Raw genomic sequence first — 18,417 nt, 5'->3', positions numbered from 1 at the left:
CAGAGGAATGAACATTCGACTGAAAAAGAAGGACAAAAGGGAACATCAGTCTTTATCAAAAGAACAGTAGAATTACTGGTCTTGGCAAAAAGCTGGAGGGGAAAAGAAGTAACCACAAAAGCTACCAGGACAAGCACCAAGCATCGACTCCTGGAGACAAAGAAGTGAAAATTGTAATATCAGAAGTTGACGTTAATATAAACATTTGCAAAGAAACCATGTATATTCCACTGAAGAATAAACATAATAAAAAACAAGAGGAAAAAGAAAGAGAGACATCTAAGGCAAAGGATAATGGAGACTAGGAAGGATTAGGAGCAGGTTCAGAGGTCAGTGTGTGGAGAGTGGGCCCATTGGTCTGGGCCGGGGGGGCCAAGTCGCCCACCCCACGAGTCTGGGAAGTGTAAATAGGGTCGGAATCTAGCAAACTAGTGAAATGTCTCACTGCCTTCAGGAATAATGAACAATATATGAGAGTCACCACTGAAGGGCTAAATGGTATACCAGGGACCAATGGGGCACCAACCCCACATGTATCCAATATCTAACTAGATGAGCACTTGTTCAGGTGAGCCACACTTAACCTTAAATTTTACCACCGTTCCCTTACCAAAGAAGCGAGTTGTCCTGCAGGAGCTACAGCCACCAGGTATGTTCAACTCCCAGATGAACAAGGGAATGTACGGGTCTCCACACACGGCTAACAAATTGGGGCGCATTTTGCTTGTGCGCCACAACAGGCAGGAGAGGGAAGCAGCAACCACCTCCCCTCCTACTCGTGGGCTGTGCACAAACATCCCCTCACTATGTCACGGCACCATCCACTTAGGTGGACTTCAGGGCAAGTAGCCTTGGTATTAAATTAAGTTTTTGCTTAACATCTGTAAGTCCCTTGATTGCATCATCTGGCCCCTTATGCCTCCTTGCACTTTTACCGAAATGAAAATTATCATATGTAATTTATAAATTACCATCGTTTGGCAGTGGTAGGTGGCAACATCTACTTCTGTACCACTTGCAAGACAGCTCATTGTGACTACTATACTACTACTAAAACATTATTTTTCCCAACATGAACTTTAAAAAGAGGGATAATTAAATAATGTTGCCTGATAAATCTTTAATGTTTCCACATAGAAGTGGATAGTAAGCTTTATTATAATTACTGCTGCATATACAAGTACGACCTTGGAGCGGGCGGCGGTGTGGCAGCCGCACGTCACAGAGCAGGCGAAAGGGAGGGCGGGCAGCGGGATAGGGAGGGGAGGATGTCGGAAGGTAAGAAAGGCCAAATGGGAGGGATAGGGATCGCTCAACTCAGGACAGTAAGTTGCCTTCTAGTGACTTGACTTTGCATACAATGAAGGAAACACAAGACTGCAAACTTAGGCCCGGGTGCGGGGTGAACCAGTGACAAGCCGACTACAAGCAGTCATCATGGGCTGCCGGCATCGATGGGGACACAAAGGGGCCGGGAACCCATCCATGCCGGAAGCATGTTCAGTGGGCAGGCGCAGTAGATGCCCATGTGCACTACATAGCGGCCTGCACACACCGCCGCCCCCGGGCAGCCTGGGAGGGGGTGGGACCAGCCGGTGGGGGCGGCAGGCGCAGCCACACTAGGACAATGTCCTCCTCAGTCATGGGGGGTAGTGACTCCAGTCACCACAATTATCCTACCAAGAGTTTATGAGGCCACCATTACGTTGCGTCATTTTACGACTACCAATAATCCTTACATGGGCAAGCAACAAAATATCATAACCATGTCAACACGAGTGACACCACAGCAATTGCATATGAGGTTGCCTTTAAACCTTTGAAAACATTAACAGTTATCATACATCACTCAATTTTAAAGTGGTACTTTAAAACATTTTATTGACCTAAAATATGGGTACATATGAGGTACCATTCATTGAATTCATTATATCTTGAATGAAGCAATTTCACTGAGTTTAATGTCACCCAAACCACAAGGACTACAATTAAAAGCATTTAATTTGATAAATTTTTTTGAGGCAAGCAGATCTGTCGAGGATGAAATAAGCGGTGCCGAGCAACATAAGAGGCAGCCCGCTGCTGCTACCACCACTGCTGCTCCTTTAAGACGCTCCCAATTGCTGGAGCATCTGGCCTCTGCTACCAGCTTCCTCTGTTATTCATCATGCTTCTGCTGCTGCTGCTGCTGCTGCTCTTAGTTGGGGCGAGTTCTACATCTGCTGATTCATGTCCCAGTTCCAAAGCTGTTATATAGAAATTGCCATTAATTACTCTCTGAAAATTCAAATAAAACTCAATTCATTTTGTATTAATTCTAAGCAATATAATTTTAAAGTATTAATTTCAAAGCTCTACCAATCCAAAGTATTGTAATATTTAGAGCTATAGTAGAGGTGGGTGGGAAGAGTCCCATGCAAAATAAAGCATACTTAAAATGTTAGTAAATTAAAAAAGCTACCTTTACAACAATCTTGACTAGTTGGAAACTATTTTACTTTAAATGGTGTAGAATTGTTTAGTAATAATAAAGTAATCAGGTGATGATGTCTTCTGAGTTATATTTGAATAAAAAGAAAGCATCAAGTTACAAATTTTGTATCATTATTCACTAGCATTTACCTTGAAATACTTTTATTAGCTATATTGTGAGTAAACATCAGAAAACAAAAACTATTACTGTTCAAGATATCTATACCACATTTACATTTTGAAAATCCTTACAATATCTGGCTGATGACCATGTCGAATAACACATTTAGGTCCTGATATATTAACTAATTCTGCATAAATAACTACCATGTCTCACCAGTACTTACAGGTATGCTCTTCCTGGTCCACAATGTGCAAAAAGCTTTCTATTTTACATAACATTATCCGAACTTTCTATTATACATAACATAACAATTTTTGCCCATAATGCATACTATCTCCATATTATTGTTGGCTTGTCGTGGCTTGTCCAATATCTGCTCCTCATTACCACAATTGTCCTTCTTAATTTAACACATTGATTAACCAACCACAAACTACAGTATTTATCCATTTACTCCCACAACCATCTTAAATTGATGAATTCATTCATGTATAACGATGGCCAAGAATGACATTCACACTAGTGCATACGTAACAAATCCATAATAAAGTTGAAGACAAGGTGTGTGGGAACTAACTTCAAAATTGTTTTTGGTCATGTTTAGGCATCTTATCACCATGCATAAAATATTTCGTAAATATGTATACATCTCAACATATCTCCCAATACCTAATTTAATCCTCAAGAGCCCCTACCGGTATACAGTGGAGTCTCGTTTGAACGGCAACCCCTCTGCTGGAGGTCAGAATGCAACGGAACAATTTGCTCAGCTTTAAGACCGTTGCAAACACTTGCAATGGGAAATAATAGAAGACTTCCGGTGGAACTAGTCCACACATTCCGCTGAACCATAATTTGTTGCCAAAAAGCCTAAAAGAAATTTAAAATATAAACAAATTTACTTTCCAGGTAATTTTTGTAAAAAAGATTTATCCTACAGTTTTACCATAAAGAAAAAAAATGGTATAACAATGAAAAATAGCAAAGTTTACATTAAAAAACTTTTGCAGACAAAAGAGGTCTTGCATGAAACAGTCCATTCAAGCAAGACTCCACTGCACTCCATTGCTGCTCTAGTATATTAAACCTACAGCTTAAGAAATGTGTATTCTATAATTCTTGTACCTAAAAACCGCAACACCACAAAGCCACATGATTTCTATAACTATGATTGCTACACTATTATATCTCCATTCATAACACAATCTGACCAATATTAAAGACTTTCCTCAAAGAGCACATCAAAAGTTGGGATTGTGGGAAAGCCACTGAGCAGTTAGAAAAACATTTGTTTTAATTTAGAGATGGATATTTTAATTTCTTGGTAATAAATTGGCATGCAATATTTTTTAAATTCAAGAGTTGAATGTATAAATAGAAATGAAGTTAATTTATACCCTCAACATGAAAGAGACCACATTACATACTGCAGCACAGAACCAGAAGGGCTATCCAGAAACAAGTAAGATTTTCACTAACCTGTGTATACTGTGCCATGTCCAAATCACTGTAATATGGGTTGGCTGGCAGACTGTGATCAAGGTGGGGCCCAGCCAACAGATCTGGCATTTGCATGTTCCAATGTATGTCGGCGACCACAGCCCCTCCGTGACCGCCCAGTCCTCCAACTACAGCACCCCGCTCCGACCTTTTCTGTGCACGCTCGGTACCAATTGGTTGTAGTTTTGCATGACGCTCTTCAGGTAGCTGTGCCAACCCTCCAGCACTGGCAGCAGATGCAGATTGAGTGGGAGAGGCTGGATTAGATGAATGGGGGGATGCAAGAGGGGATGAGCCGTCTTGTGATGGTCCATTGTTTCTGAAGGCAGCATTGACTCCAACTGAAGCAGGGATGGCAGCCAAAGGTGGTTGATTACGTGGCATAAGTCCACTCATAACTTCATTGAATGACAGTGTTTCTAGCCCAGCTGGAAATTGACTAATCCCACCAAATCCTGATCCGAGAGAATGTGTTACAGTTGGTGCACCATTCTGAAAAGCTAACTGTTGGCGAGATTGAAAAGAAGGTGGTGGCACAAAACCTCCAGATCGGCTAGTAAAATCAGGTGCATTAGGGTTAAGATTGCTCTGTATCTGTGGAGCTGCTGAAATGGGTGCCAAAATATTATTGGTAAAAACTGGGTGAGTGTTGGTTTGTGGCGTGGTAAATCTTGGGCTATTCATCATTCCTGCAAGCTGAGCTAAAGAAGGTAGTTGCTGCTGCTGTTGCTGTTGCTGCTGCTTTTGCTGATGGAAAGAGCCCATGGTCATTTCAAGTGGTGGTGGTGGTTTACGATAAGGCTGACCAGGTGCTAGGTTGACCAAGTCAGAGTGGTCTGGTGGTGGTATTGGGACACGGGGAATGGACGACACTGGGCCCCCAGGTGCAAGACTGGCCATAGAAACTCCAGAATACGGTTGCTGTCCCATGTTCATTCCAGACTGGGACATATGACGAGTTGGTAGTGGACCACCCGGTCCAAGCGAGGCAGACTGTAAAGGCAATCGCACTAATGACGACATAGGTGGAGGAGTACGTGATGGACCTGGAAGGAGAGTGAATGATGCACCACCCATAGGGGGTGTTGCTGTCTGACGAGCAGGTGGAGGTGCAATAGGCCTCATTGATGGGGAGGCTACAGGTGTTCCAGGTGCACTACGAGCCATATTAGTAGCCCCAGGCTGGTGTGGTCCAGATAAAGGCATAGGCACAGGGACACTTCCTGGTGGACTGCCAGAAGCAACAGAAGGCATTTGACTACTGACTATAACAGTAGATGTTGTCCCTCTATAACCAGGAGCACGAGTAACATCTGCCATTGGAAGTTGGTCAACAGGTTCCATGTAGTTATTGACTTGGCCAACTCCTAAATGCTGATGATGATGTTGAAGCATCTGGGGTGGTATCTTATTATTTCCATTTGGCACAAGCCCAGCTGCAGCCACAGATGCAAAGTTAACCTGCTTCTCTTTGTTACCCCACATAGCTTCATGTGTCACTTGACTGAGACGGTTATTGAAGATAGAATACTGTTGACTAATCATCCCATTATTATTAGTTTCTGGCACATTTTTATCTTCTCCGACCATGTTTTCTGATGAATTAATAACATTGTTTGGTAACCCAGACTGAGCAGAAGGGTTAGGCGATGCAACTAATGGTGGTGTTGAACTTTTAGTTGAAGTTTTTGAATCTGCCAGCTTTGCAGCAAATGTTTGATGAGGTTCACTCGACATTGGTACACTTACTGGATGCGAGCTGTTCAATGGTTTATTAGCCACAGATGTAGTAGGCACAGATTTCTTCTCTCCTGGGAATAGTTGACGGACAGCCGGGCTTTTTGGAGCAGAGAAATTCAGTGGACCGACAGTTGACACTGGCCTGGTTTGTGCTATAATCCGCTTTGGTGAGGAAACTGCACTAGACCATGCTGTAGTTGTGGTGGTGCCAGACTTTGCTACAGTTATGCTGATAGTTGACGATGTAACAGTAGGCATACTAATTCCAATGGTGCTGGCAGGTCGTAAAGCTTTGCTATTTGACTGTAAAACAGAATTATCATTTATCTTGGAAGGCTTTGGAGCTACCTTGGCTACGGATTTGGGAAGTAGCTCCGAGAGGTCTTTATCAGGATCCTTAACCAAGGCGGAAATAAGGTTCTGAGCCTGACGGGTGGCTTCTGTAGAACCTTTGATGCTGATCATTCTATCTCCTTGACTCTTGCCTTGCTTCTCTACCTCAATGTGTGCACCAGATACCTCACGAATGGTATTGATATTACAGCCACCTCTACCAATGACTCGACTTATTGCACTATTGGGAACAGATACCTTTTTTGCCTTTCGACTTACTTCTTTCCACCCCTCTTCTCTTCGAGTCCCTTTCTTAGGACTTGTTCCTAAACCAGGGACAGATTTGGCATTAGGACTAAGGGAAGGTGCACTTAGAGTAGTTGAAGCACTACCAACAAGACCAGGAATGGGCGTTACATAATGATCAACCTCACCAAATGTGTCCAAGGCATTGACACGAGAGGAATCATGGGATGCTTTTTTGTTGTTGACAGGTTTGATATTATCTAGACGAAAGATATCAAGCTCATTCATTACTCCGCTTGCTTTATTCTCCTCTTCCTTCTTTTTCTTACTCTTTGAATTTAAGGTATTCGAGGCACTACACTGTGGCTGGATACTGTTGGCATTAGGCGTTAGCCTTTTAAGCTCATTGCTTTCACTGTTAGGGATTGGGGAAGACGTACCATTCTGTTTTTGGTTGGCAATTGTCGAGTCTTTTGTTGAAGATTCCTTCCGTTTTTTCTTTGTTCTCTTTCCCTGTTTGTCTTTTTCATCTGTTACTTTGGTTTCAGAGGTTGCACTAGTCTGGCTATTTGAATCTATGCCACTATCTCCATCCTTCTCTTCAGGAACTATTTGCTCCACTACTCTTTGTAGAGCATTTGCTTCATTTTTCTCTCTCTTACTTTGTTCCTCATGATTATCTTGGTCTTCATTGCTTCCATTTTCATCGTCGTCGTCATCATAATTATCACTACCGTCATCATTTCTTTTCACTTCTTCTAAGCGCCGCTTTTCCTCTTTCTTTTCTTGCTTTTTAGCCTTTTTCTTGAGTCTTCGTCGGGATGCTGCCGCTTTCTTTGATTCCTCTCGAGATCGTTCTTGTTCAAGTTCCTCCAGCAGGATGGATGCATTTTTGTTGGCTTCTAAAGCCTGCTTGTCCTTGGCTGCCCGAATGACTTCCAAACAGTTGGTACATTTAGTGATGAGCTCTTTGTCCCCTAAAGTGGCAATATACCGCTGCAATTCCTGGTCAGAAGGAAACTGAGATACATTTCGAACCATGTATTTAACCACTTTATAATGGCCTCTCTTAAATGCTGCCATGAGGCAGGACACCCGCCTGTTGTCCTCTGAATCGATATCTGCAGTGGCACTATAAAGTAGTTGCACAACCTCCAAGTGCCCACCATTAGCAGCCAACCATAGGGGAGAATTGCCTTTCTTGTTCTTCACCTCTACTTGAGCACCTCTGAGAAAAAAAAAAAAAAAAGATATGCAATGAAACACTGTAGTACTAAATAGCATAAACTTAATTGTAATGCTCTGAATGAGCAAGTCATAATACAAATACCTACTGCTTATATAAATCAGACAGTAATAAACAAAGAATTGGATTTAAAAGTGATGAATGATGAAATATCGAAAGCTGAACGTAATTAGGCCTACCGAACACCAGAATTAGAATCTAGTGTGCTCACATAGGAAAGAGGAGCATCTATTTAATTTTAACAACCCAACCGAGTAAAACCACACTGTACAGGCGAAGAATAAACTAGTAATCCTGTTGAAAAAAGGAAACAAGGGCAGTGGAAGTTTGCCAAATGTCACACCAAGCACTAGTATTGCAGCACATCTCCTGATAGATGTTTGGGTCACCCCAGTGATCCATCTACCCAGCTCACAGGTAAGAAGGGCAAATGGGGTAGAGGGAGCTGCTGAGGCCACCCACCTCCTCCATGCCCACTCACAATTGTGCTTCGGAGAGGAAAACACTTGCTTTGGGCAAATAACAGTTAAGAAAAATAATAGCCAAAGATGATGGGCTAACCAGTGAAGCAAGAGCAGGAAATTCAGGGCTTAATGAAAAAACTCTGCAATGGAAATAGTGCTCATGTCACACAGAGCCAGTGAGGACATGTACAGTAATATCCAAACAATAACTACCAATTTGTAACACTATTCTGGCGCATTACACACACACAGCTTAAATATTATCCATAAACATTATAAAGTATAGTAGTAATATTTACATGCATTCATCAATCATGTGTACGGGGATATACATCAGGCTGCAAGTACAACCAGCAAATGAATAGCCCAAGAAACCATGGCCTTTGAACAAGGCATTAACCCTTAGACAGCGGTTATCGTCATATGCTGATTCCCAGGATACCTGCTTGATGGGGTTCTGGGAGTTGTTCTACTCCCCAAGCCCGGCCTCAGGCCAGGCTCGACTTGCGAGAGCTTGGTCCACCAGGCTGTTGCTTGGAGCGGCCCGCAGGCCCATATACCCACCACAGCCCAGTTGATCCTGGGCTGTGGTTCATGATTTTTTAGAAAACAGTCTAGTTTCCTCTTGAAGATGTCTACGGTTGTTCCGGCAATATTTCTTATAGTTGTTGGGAAGACATTGAACAGCCGCGGACCTCTGATGTTTATACAGTGTTCTCCGATTGTTCCTATGGCACCTATGCGCTTCAATGGTTCTATTCTGCATTTTCTTCCATATCGTTCACTCCAGTACATTGTTATTTTACTGTGTAGATTTGGTACTTGGCCCTCCAGTATTTTCCACGTGTATATTATTTGGTATCTCTCTCGTCTCCTTTCTAGCGAGTACATTTGGAGACCTTTGACACGATCCCAATAATTTAAGTGCTTTATCGCATCTATGCGTGACGTATATGTTCTCTTTATTCCCTCTATTTCAGCAATCTCTCCTGCTCTGAAGGGGGAAGTGAGTACTGAGCAATACTCAAGACAGGATAACACAAGTGACTTGAAGAGTACAACCATTGTGATGGGGTCCCTGGATTTGAATGTTGTCGTAATCTATCCTATCATTTTTCATTGCCGTACCCGAGTATCTGGAATTTATCACTGTTAACACTATCGCGCTTCCGGCAGAAGATTCTTTAACTTTCCCCTCGCGCGCCAGGCATTTCGAGCAACCTCACAGCGACACTGAAATGTTTATACTCTTTTCGGTCAGCTGACCTTAATTTTCCACGTATGTACTTAATTTTGGTATCAATTTGTTCGCAAGAGGAATATATATATATATATATATATATATATATATATATATATATATATATATATATATGCGAACAAGCCTATATATATATATTCATTCATATATATATATATATATATATATATATATATATATATATATATATATATATATATATATATATATATATATATATATATATATATATATATATATATATATATATATATATATATATATATATATATATATATATATATATATATATATATATATATAAAATTTCACCAAAGCCGACGTGAGACCCGCATCAAATAAAAAACTATGGCGATCGTTAGCCACGAGCACCAAACAACGATGAAATGTTTTGCTTTTCTCAGGTTTGTCAACCCCAGAATTGTTCTACGCCGTTAATTTTGGTATCACTGATCGCAATAAAATTCCATACACACACGCATATGAAAATAAAGTACAAAACATGGGCGCACCCCACCCGCAAGATAGTGGGAAGTTGCCCAAGGGTTACCCACTACCGCACGCCCAACTGCACATCGGCTCCACCCCTACTGAAATGTTTATACTCTTTTTTTCATGTTTTTGACTGTGATTTTCGATGTACAGTGGTACCTCGGAATGCGAGTGTCCCTGTATGCGAGTTTTTCGGAAGACGAGCAGGATTTCCTCGGAAAATATGTCTCGGAAGGCGAGGGTTACCTCGGAACGCGAGTTTGTTGATACATGTACAGGCCGACTGGCGCGTGGTGGCATGGCGATCGCGCCTCAGTTTACCAGTGACTATCCCACTTGAATTCTTCACAAGGATTTACAGTTTTTTATCGTTTTTTTGGCCATTTGAGCATAAAAGTTGTCATTATATATCTCGCCATGGGTCTCAAGAAAGCCATTGGTAAAGTTCAACCTAAGAAAATAGCTGTGAGTAGAGGCAGTAGAGGATGTCCCTTCTTGATTAAGAAAATGTGTGAAGTATGGGAAGAACTGCAAAGTTTTGTTGAAAAAACTCACCCAGATAAAGCTGTAGCAGGCAGTTGCATTGATCTTTTAAATGATAATGTGATGTCTTACTACAGACAAGTGTTAAAATGTAGGGAAAAACAAGTGTCTTTAGACAGATTCTTAGTAAAACAAGCAAGTCCTAGTGGTATGCAGGCAAAATGTGCCAGTGTGTGCATACCAGTGAAGTCCTCACTGCCTGATGTGATAATGGAAGGAGACTCCCCTTCCAAACAGTAACACCTCTCCTCCTCCCTCCTCCTCCTCCTCACCATCTTCCATACACCAACAGCACTCAACAGCAAGGTAAGTAATAACTTGAACATAGTTTTGTAGGTTTATTTAGATGAATTAGGTATAAAAATTTAGTTTGATGTGGGGTTTTTTGGGTAGTCAGGAACGGATTAATTCATTTCCCTTTATTTCTTATGGGGAAATTAGCTTCGGAATGCGAGTTTTCGGAATACGAGGCGTCTCCAGGAACCAATTAAACTTTTAAACTGAGGTATGCCTGTACGTGTTTCGATTGTAACTTGCTTAGCTAAATGAATTGTGGGGTTCAGTCCCTGAGCCCATTATGTGTAACCCTTTCCACTACCGCCCACAAGATGGGTATGGGGTGCATAATAAATGAACTAAACTAGAATGTGTTTCATTTTGGTATCAATGTGTTCTCAATGAAATGTTCTAGAGGAACATACGTATAACATGTCACCAAAGCTAACGTGATGCCGGCACCATATAAAAAAAACTAAGTCGTTTGTTAGCTGTGTACGCCAAACAGCGTGAACATGTTGCTACTCTTTTCAGGTTTATCAAGTCCAAACTTGTTTGACATCATTCTTTTTTTGTATCACAGTGATCGCAATAAAATTTCCTACACAGACATATGCATATAAATTAGACAACATGGGGATGCATAACCCGCAACGATCCCTAAAGTCGCCGGAGCCTTACCCGCTAGAGCACACTCATTGCCACACCCGCTACACTTAATACACCAGACAAACACACACAGTTTGGTAACAGACATTTTTGTGCAACATTATGGTATCAAATTATTTGCAATAAAATGCTCTAAATAGAAATATAAATATACACAATAACAACCGCAATATATATAAAAAAATACCAATAACAAAGTACACTATAACAACTAAAGTCGGCAAAGTTACCCGTGAGCGCGCAAAATCAGTAAAATGTATATACTCATTTCAGTTTTCTCACCCTATTTCTCGTGCTACATCGTTCGTTTTGGTATCATTGTGTTTGCAATAGAATCTGTGCTTTCATCTGTGCTTGTATTCTTATTGTTTGTACCCGTGCACGACTTGGCTACCTCTTTTTTGTTCCAACTTTCTCGTTTCCGCATTCTTTCTCGGTATTGCCCTTATCTTTCTCTTTGTTGCCATCGTCTTTCTCATTTGTGTTCTCGTCCTTCTCATTTTTTCTCTCCTTACTCCTATTACCAGTTTGCTCTTCAATATTGCCTTCATTTTTGTGTACCTCAACATAATGTCCTACATTGTTAATTTGGCTCTCTAAACTCTCAGTCCCTGGGTTGTGTTCAGTGTTCGTTGCTGTCTGTACATACTCTGCATACATTTCTGGAAGCTATTGTGTGAATTTTAGCCTATGTACTTCAGGAATGTCATTCATAAGTTTGGTGATGTTTTCCCACATCTGTTTATCATTGTGACAGATCCAGTAGTTACCTTGTCTGTTTGCATAATGTGTAGGTAATCCTGTACAACTCAGGTGAAATCTTATGTTACAAATGTTACATACAATTCCTACAACACTCTTCCGAAGTGGTTTAAATCAACTGTCACACGTCTCCATGTTGGGTTTGTGGTGTAGAGGTTGTCTGTTCCCCCTATTTGTGATTTATTGTCAATTTATCCCTTGTTGACTTTAGTAGTTTTACTATTTATAATATTATATGAATATATTTATAATATTATATGTATGTATATATAATCTGTATACAGTATCTTCATACTATTATATATGTTTATTTGTTCAACTTTATGTTGGGGGGGGGGGTACTTATCGCCTGGTGGAGAAAATGGTCCCGGTGAGGTATAACATCTGACCGTTGTGTCCCAGGTCGCGGGTTGGATGGATACCAGTTCCTTGATTAATACCACTGACTATTTGCTTTTATTATCCTAAGGATTTTCAGCTTCCTTTCCAGCTTGCAATGGTATTCACTTTATTACTAATTCCTAAATCCACATTCCCATAATACAATATATAATACCAGTATATAATCACTGAGGGACAAGTCCCATGCACTGTGTAGGCCTCGTGGCTGTGGTGTAAACCACAGCAGTGGTAATGTAATGGTAATGCAGTTATTGTCATATGATGAATTAAACCATTAATGTTTGGGTTTTACATATACCAATTAGGCCTTATCACCCAGAGCCCAGCACCATTGTATATTATGTTTGTGTTTATTTTCACTATATGGTTGTAATGAAATATACCAGGTAAACCAATCATCAATTGAAACAAATCATGTGTTATGTGATTTATCAAGTTATTCAACAGTCATGCTCTTGTAAACAAAGAGAAACAAGCGATAAACAAGCTCTGAAACATCCGAGGAGAAAACAGATGTCGTGTCTGGCATACCTCAGTGTCAGCAAAGTTAGCATGTGTTGACAGTTGACATGGCCATTGCACAACCTTTCAGTTTTCCTCCACCCAGTAAAATATATTCTCATATTTTCAAGTTTCTTGCATTTTGCATACAAATGAATAATTGTATAATGCAAAATTATTACCCCTCCTCCCTTATAGGCAGGAATGATAATTTTTATATAGCCGCTACTCAAGGGTTAAGAAACAAGACGAACAAATCTGGAAACTGGCAAAAATACGCAAACCATACTCGAACACCGCATTGATATCATAGGATGAGAGAGCATAATACAGACCTAGCTGGACAAACCAGGCATACATCACCAGAGGTCCCAGGCTAAAATCAAATGATTCATTCTTGGCCAAAAATGACAGAGGGCAATTCTTGGGAAGATCAGAACTAAATCCCTTCTTGCAGTCAGTCTCATTAAGTTCACTAATGGTGACAACCAGAAGCCAGAGCCAACAAGAAAAGCATTGACAAATAAAATGAGGGGAGGAAACCAGAATTAAATATCCATTCCAAAGATCAAGCAGACACCAGAGCAATTGGGACCAACTGGAAATAAAGAAGGCTTTGGACAACTTGAGGGAAGAGAAGATGAAACCCCAAAAGGCAAATGAGGCCTTGTCTTGGCTTAATATTAAAAAGCGTCAGTATTGCGCTCAAGATGGAACTCCACGGAACACAAGGCAAAGTACATCGCTAATGTTACAGATATGAACACAGCTGGCAAAGCTTGAATTAAAACAGAAAAGATTACCAGGCTACCTCATGCTTATGTGTATGTCACACTGCCACCTGGTCCCCATAAAAGGGGTTGTGTAACCAGCTCAAATTCCAAATACAAATACAGGGGTACCTCAGTTTAAGAGTTTAATTCGTTCCTGGAGACGCCTCGTATTCCGAAAACTCGTATTCCGAAGCTAATTTCCCCATAAGAAATAATGGGAAATGAATTAATCCGTTCCTGACTTCCCCAAAACCCCCACATCAAACTAAATTTTTATACCTAATTCATCTAAATAAACCTACAAAACAATGTTCAAGTTATTACTTACCCTTGCTGAGGACTGCTGTTGGTGTATGGAAGATGGTGAGGAGGAGGAGGGTGGAGGAGAGGTGTTACTGTTTGGAAGGGGAGTCTCCTTCCATTATCACATCAGGCAGTGAGGACTTCACTGGTATGCACACACTGGCACATTTTGCCTGCATACCACTAGGACTTGCTTGTTTTACTAAGAATCTGTCTAAAGACACTTGTTTTTCCCTACATTTTAACACTTGTCTGTAGTAAGACATCACATTGTCATTTAAAAGGTCAATGCAACGGCCTGCTACAGCTTTATCTGGGTGAGTCTTTTCAACAAAACTTTGCAGTTCTTCCCATACTTCACACATTTTCTTAATCAAGAAGGAACATCCTCTACTGCCTCTACTCACAGCTATTTTCTTAGGTTGAACTTTACCAATGGCTTTCTTGAGACCCATGGCGAGATATATAATGACAACTTTTATGCTCAAATGGCCAAAAAAACGACAAAAAAACTAAATCCTTGTGAAGAATTCAGGTGGGATAGTCACTGGGCACGAGACACTGGTAAACTGAGGCGCGATCGCCGTGCCACCATGTGCTAGTCGGCCTGTACACGTATCAACAAACTCGTGTTCCGAGGTAACCCTCGCCTTCCAAGACGCAATTTCCGAGGAAATCCTGCGAGTATTCCGAAAAACTCGCATACAGGGACACTCGTGTTCCGAGGTACCACTGTACTGGTGTATAGGCTTGAATCCTCCAGGTAAATCTGCTGCTCATTATCTGGGAGGTGGAGTCCCAGGAGAGGTAGGGCAGTTATCTTGAGATGATTTTGGGGCTTTAGTGTCCCCGCAGCCCGGTCCTCGACCAGGCCTCCACCCCCAGGAAGCAGCCCGTGACAGCTGACTAAAACCCAGGTACCTATTTTACTGCTAGGTAACAGGGGCATAGGGTGAAAGAAACTCTGCCCATTGTTTCTCGCCGGCACCTGGGATTGAACCCGGGACCACAGGATCACAAGTCCAGTGTGCTGTCCGCTCGTCCGACCGGCTCCCGTCAAGGGCAAAGGGCAAAGTGTAAAAAAGGACCAGGAACCAAAGCTGAACTGACTACAGATGAGAGATGTCAATGATGGGCCCACAAAGACCTCAAGCCTGACCATCACAGAGAGAAGCTGAACCAAAGGCTGAGGCAAGTCCCACCAATTCCATTTCAAGATGAAAGTGTCCACAGCAAACATCCAATAATAAAATATGATAGCTACATAAAGAGGCAATCGATGGTTCCTACATAAGAACAACATAAGAATAAAGGTAACTGCAGAAGGCCAATTGGCTCATACAAAGCAGCCCCTATTTATATCCAACCAATCTCATTCACACGTCTAACCTACACTTGAAACAATCAAGGGATCCTATTTTACGTTACACGGTAATTAGTTCCACAAATCAACAACCCTGTCACCGAACCAGTACAGTGGAACCTCGAGTGAGACGAGCTCCTCACTCTACGAGCATTTTGGATAACGAGCTCGCCACTCGGCGAAAATTTGTCTTGATTGACGAGCTTTCGTTTGTTTAACGAGAAAAGCACGTAGTGCTTCCTAGCGTTCCCGTTGGTTCTCGCAAATTCTTGGACACCTCCGACAATGCAAATAACTGTTTTTTGTGTTTTACAGATGCTAATGATACTGGGATGCAAAGAGGTGACTGTTGTAATGTTGCAAAGCATTGATTTTTGTTTAGACAAAATTAGAAAAAATAAAAAAAAATTGAAAAGAGAACAAATGTCAAAAAGGTTCGTTTAGTGTATGTGAGGTAGCTGCTACATTTAAAAAAAAAAAAAAAAAGTCATAAAGGTTCCTTCAGTGACTGTCAGGTAGGCAGCTCAATTTTGTATAATAATAATAATAATAATAAAAAATTGAATAAAGGAAAAATATCAAAGGTTCGTTCAGTGTGTGCCAGATAGGCTGCTCCGTTATTAATAAAAAAAAATACAAACCAAATTGAACAAAAATGAAAAATAAAATGTCAATGGAACATCCTACCTGATAAACACTGAACGAACCTTTATGATTTCTTTTTTCAATTTTTTTTTATTTATTTTTATTTTTTATACAAAATGGAGCAGCCTACCTGAGATACACTGACGAACCTTTTTCTATAAAAAAAATGAAAATAAAAATTTAACAAATTTGAAAAAAAAAAAGTCAAACGTTTGTTCAGTGTATGTCAGGTAGACTGCTCCATTATTTAAAAAATCGATTATCATATTGAAGTTTTTCGGCGGTAGAACGGATTAATTTGATTTCCATTATTTTAAATGGGGATATTTGCTTTGAAAGAAGAGCGTTTCACATGACGAGCTCGGTGTTGGAATGGATTAAGTACGTCAATTGAGGTTCCACTGTATCTCAGTTTTCCTAAAACTAAGCTTATCCAATTTATACATAAGAGCATAAGAATAAAGGTAACTGCGAAAGACCTATTGGCCCATACGAGGCAGCTCCTATTTATAACCACCCAATCCCACTCATACATGTCCAACCCACTCTTGAAACAATCAAGTGACCTCACCTCCATCACATTATGCGGTAATTGGTTCCACAAATCAACAAGCCCTGTTAACAAACCAATATTTAACCATGTCTTTCCTAAATCTAAACCTATCCAATTTATAACCATTGTTTCTTGTTCTATCTTGTGTTGATACAGTACTTTTAATGTCCTACTAATATACCCTTAGTTATATCCATTCATCCACTTGTACACCTCTATCATGTCACTCCAAACTCTTTTTTTTTTTTTGCTTTTCCAGCAAATGTAATTCAAGCCTTGTTAACACTTTCGCGCTATCTGGACGCGCCGGCGCGTTCGGTTTCGTCTAACGTAAACGCATAGTGGACATAAAGTTATGTCTACTTTTAAAATATTTGTATAAAATTCAATTTTTATCCGATTTACTTTGGGTTTGTTTCAAACTGCGCGCTATGAGGCTCTCTTTCTCACCACTAGGCTGCATGGTACAATAAGTTCATGAAAGGTGTGGATAACTTCGATCAAATGGTATTTTGTCCCCAACGGGTTGCAGGTGGGTGACTTTAGCCGTTTATACTGGTAATTCTTTCCCCATATCATGTATTATATGCATATGTCTGTTTAGGGAATTTTATTCCGATCAATATACAACCAAAAATAACTGTGTGCAACAAGTATAATCTTGACAAACATAACAAAAGTAAAAATATTTCGTGTGTGTTTGACACTCGCTGATATGTTCCAGCGTTGTTTTATATTTGTCGCTATTCTAACTTACGCTTTGTTGATATTTTTTACCTATGGGCACATAGAACATTTTATTGCGAACACATTGACATAAAAATGAATGACGTACATAGAAAATTATTGTCATGAGAGTGAAATAAGTATAAACTTTCAAAGCGCCGTGCGTCGTCCCGTCACCGATACCGGGTAACAATTTCACCACTTCCCACACTCTTGCGGGCGGGCTGCATCATTATTCTATGCTTATATTCATATCACCGTGTTGGGAATTTCATTGCGAGTCCATTGATACCAAAATTAACGCTGTAGAACAAGTCTGGAGGTGATTACAATCCCAAGAGTAAAAACATTTTGTTGCTGATGGGCGCTCACGGCGAGTCATCTACGTAGTTATTTGGTGCTGGTATCCCTATATGTTTCGTGACTTATTTTACTAATGTTCTTCTAGAGAATTTTATTGCGAACACGTTGGTACCAAAATGAAATACGTAGCATGAGAACTAAGGCCAGAAGAGTAAAAAGAGTATACACATTTTTGTTTTTACGCTTAAGCGATAAAAACGCAGCGCGCACATTCGGTTGGCCGAGTGACCTTTGTGGAGAGCGCGAAAGTGTTAATCTTTCTTCATATGACAGGTTTCTAACTTGTGGGATTAACTGTCATCCTATGCAGGATGCGTTCTAGTGAATTTATTTCATTCATTTATATCATTATATTTTGGTCGTATGGCGACCAAAACTGAACTGCATAATCTAAATGGGGCCTAACCAGAGCAAGATATAGCTGAAGGACAACACCAGATGTCTTATTAATAACGCTTCAATTAATAAAACCCAGTGTCCTATTTGTTATTTTACGAACATTTGTGCATCGATTTTTTGGTTTTAAATTCTTACTTATCATAAATCACAGATCCCTTTCACAATCTGACTTCGCAATCTCAACACCACCAAGCTCGTATCTTATAACTATATCATTACCTAACCTAAAAACCTTACCTTTGTCAGTATTAAACTGCATCT

At 40.5% G+C, this 18,417-nt stretch overlaps 1 protein-coding gene across 11 annotated transcripts in view; it reads right to left on the bottom strand.

Moving 5' to 3' along the window:
- Nucleotides 1-1,105: 1,105 nt before the first annotated feature.
- Nucleotides 1,106-18,417, bottom strand: part of mask (multiple ankyrin repeats single KH domain) — a 110,638-nt gene continuing 93,326 nt past the window's right edge. For 9 of the 11 annotated variants that reach the window (XM_045727001.2, XM_045727000.2, XM_045727002.2 and 6 more), the window contains 3 exons: nt 4,076-7,643; nt 3,292-3,466; nt 1,998-2,246 (listed from right to left, as the gene is read on the bottom strand). In XM_045727001.2, coding sequence (XP_045582957.2) covers nt 2,143-2,246; nt 3,292-3,466; nt 4,076-7,643 — 3,847 coding nt within the window. In that variant the 3' untranslated portion in view covers nt 1,998-2,142. Of the gene's footprint in view, nt 2,247-3,291; nt 3,467-4,075; nt 7,644-18,417 lie in introns of all 11 variants that reach the window. The other 2 variants (XM_069317495.1, XM_045727004.2) reach the window with 1 other exon arrangement.

The sequence above is a fragment of the Procambarus clarkii genome, chromosome 88 (genome assembly GCF_040958095.1).
Source record: "Procambarus clarkii isolate CNS0578487 chromosome 88, FALCON_Pclarkii_2.0, whole genome shotgun sequence".
NCBI lineage: Eukaryota > Metazoa > Arthropoda > Malacostraca > Decapoda > Cambaridae > Procambarus > Procambarus clarkii.
The sequence above is the reverse complement of the archived record's forward strand: the minus strand, read 5'-3'. Positions and strand labels throughout refer to the sequence as shown.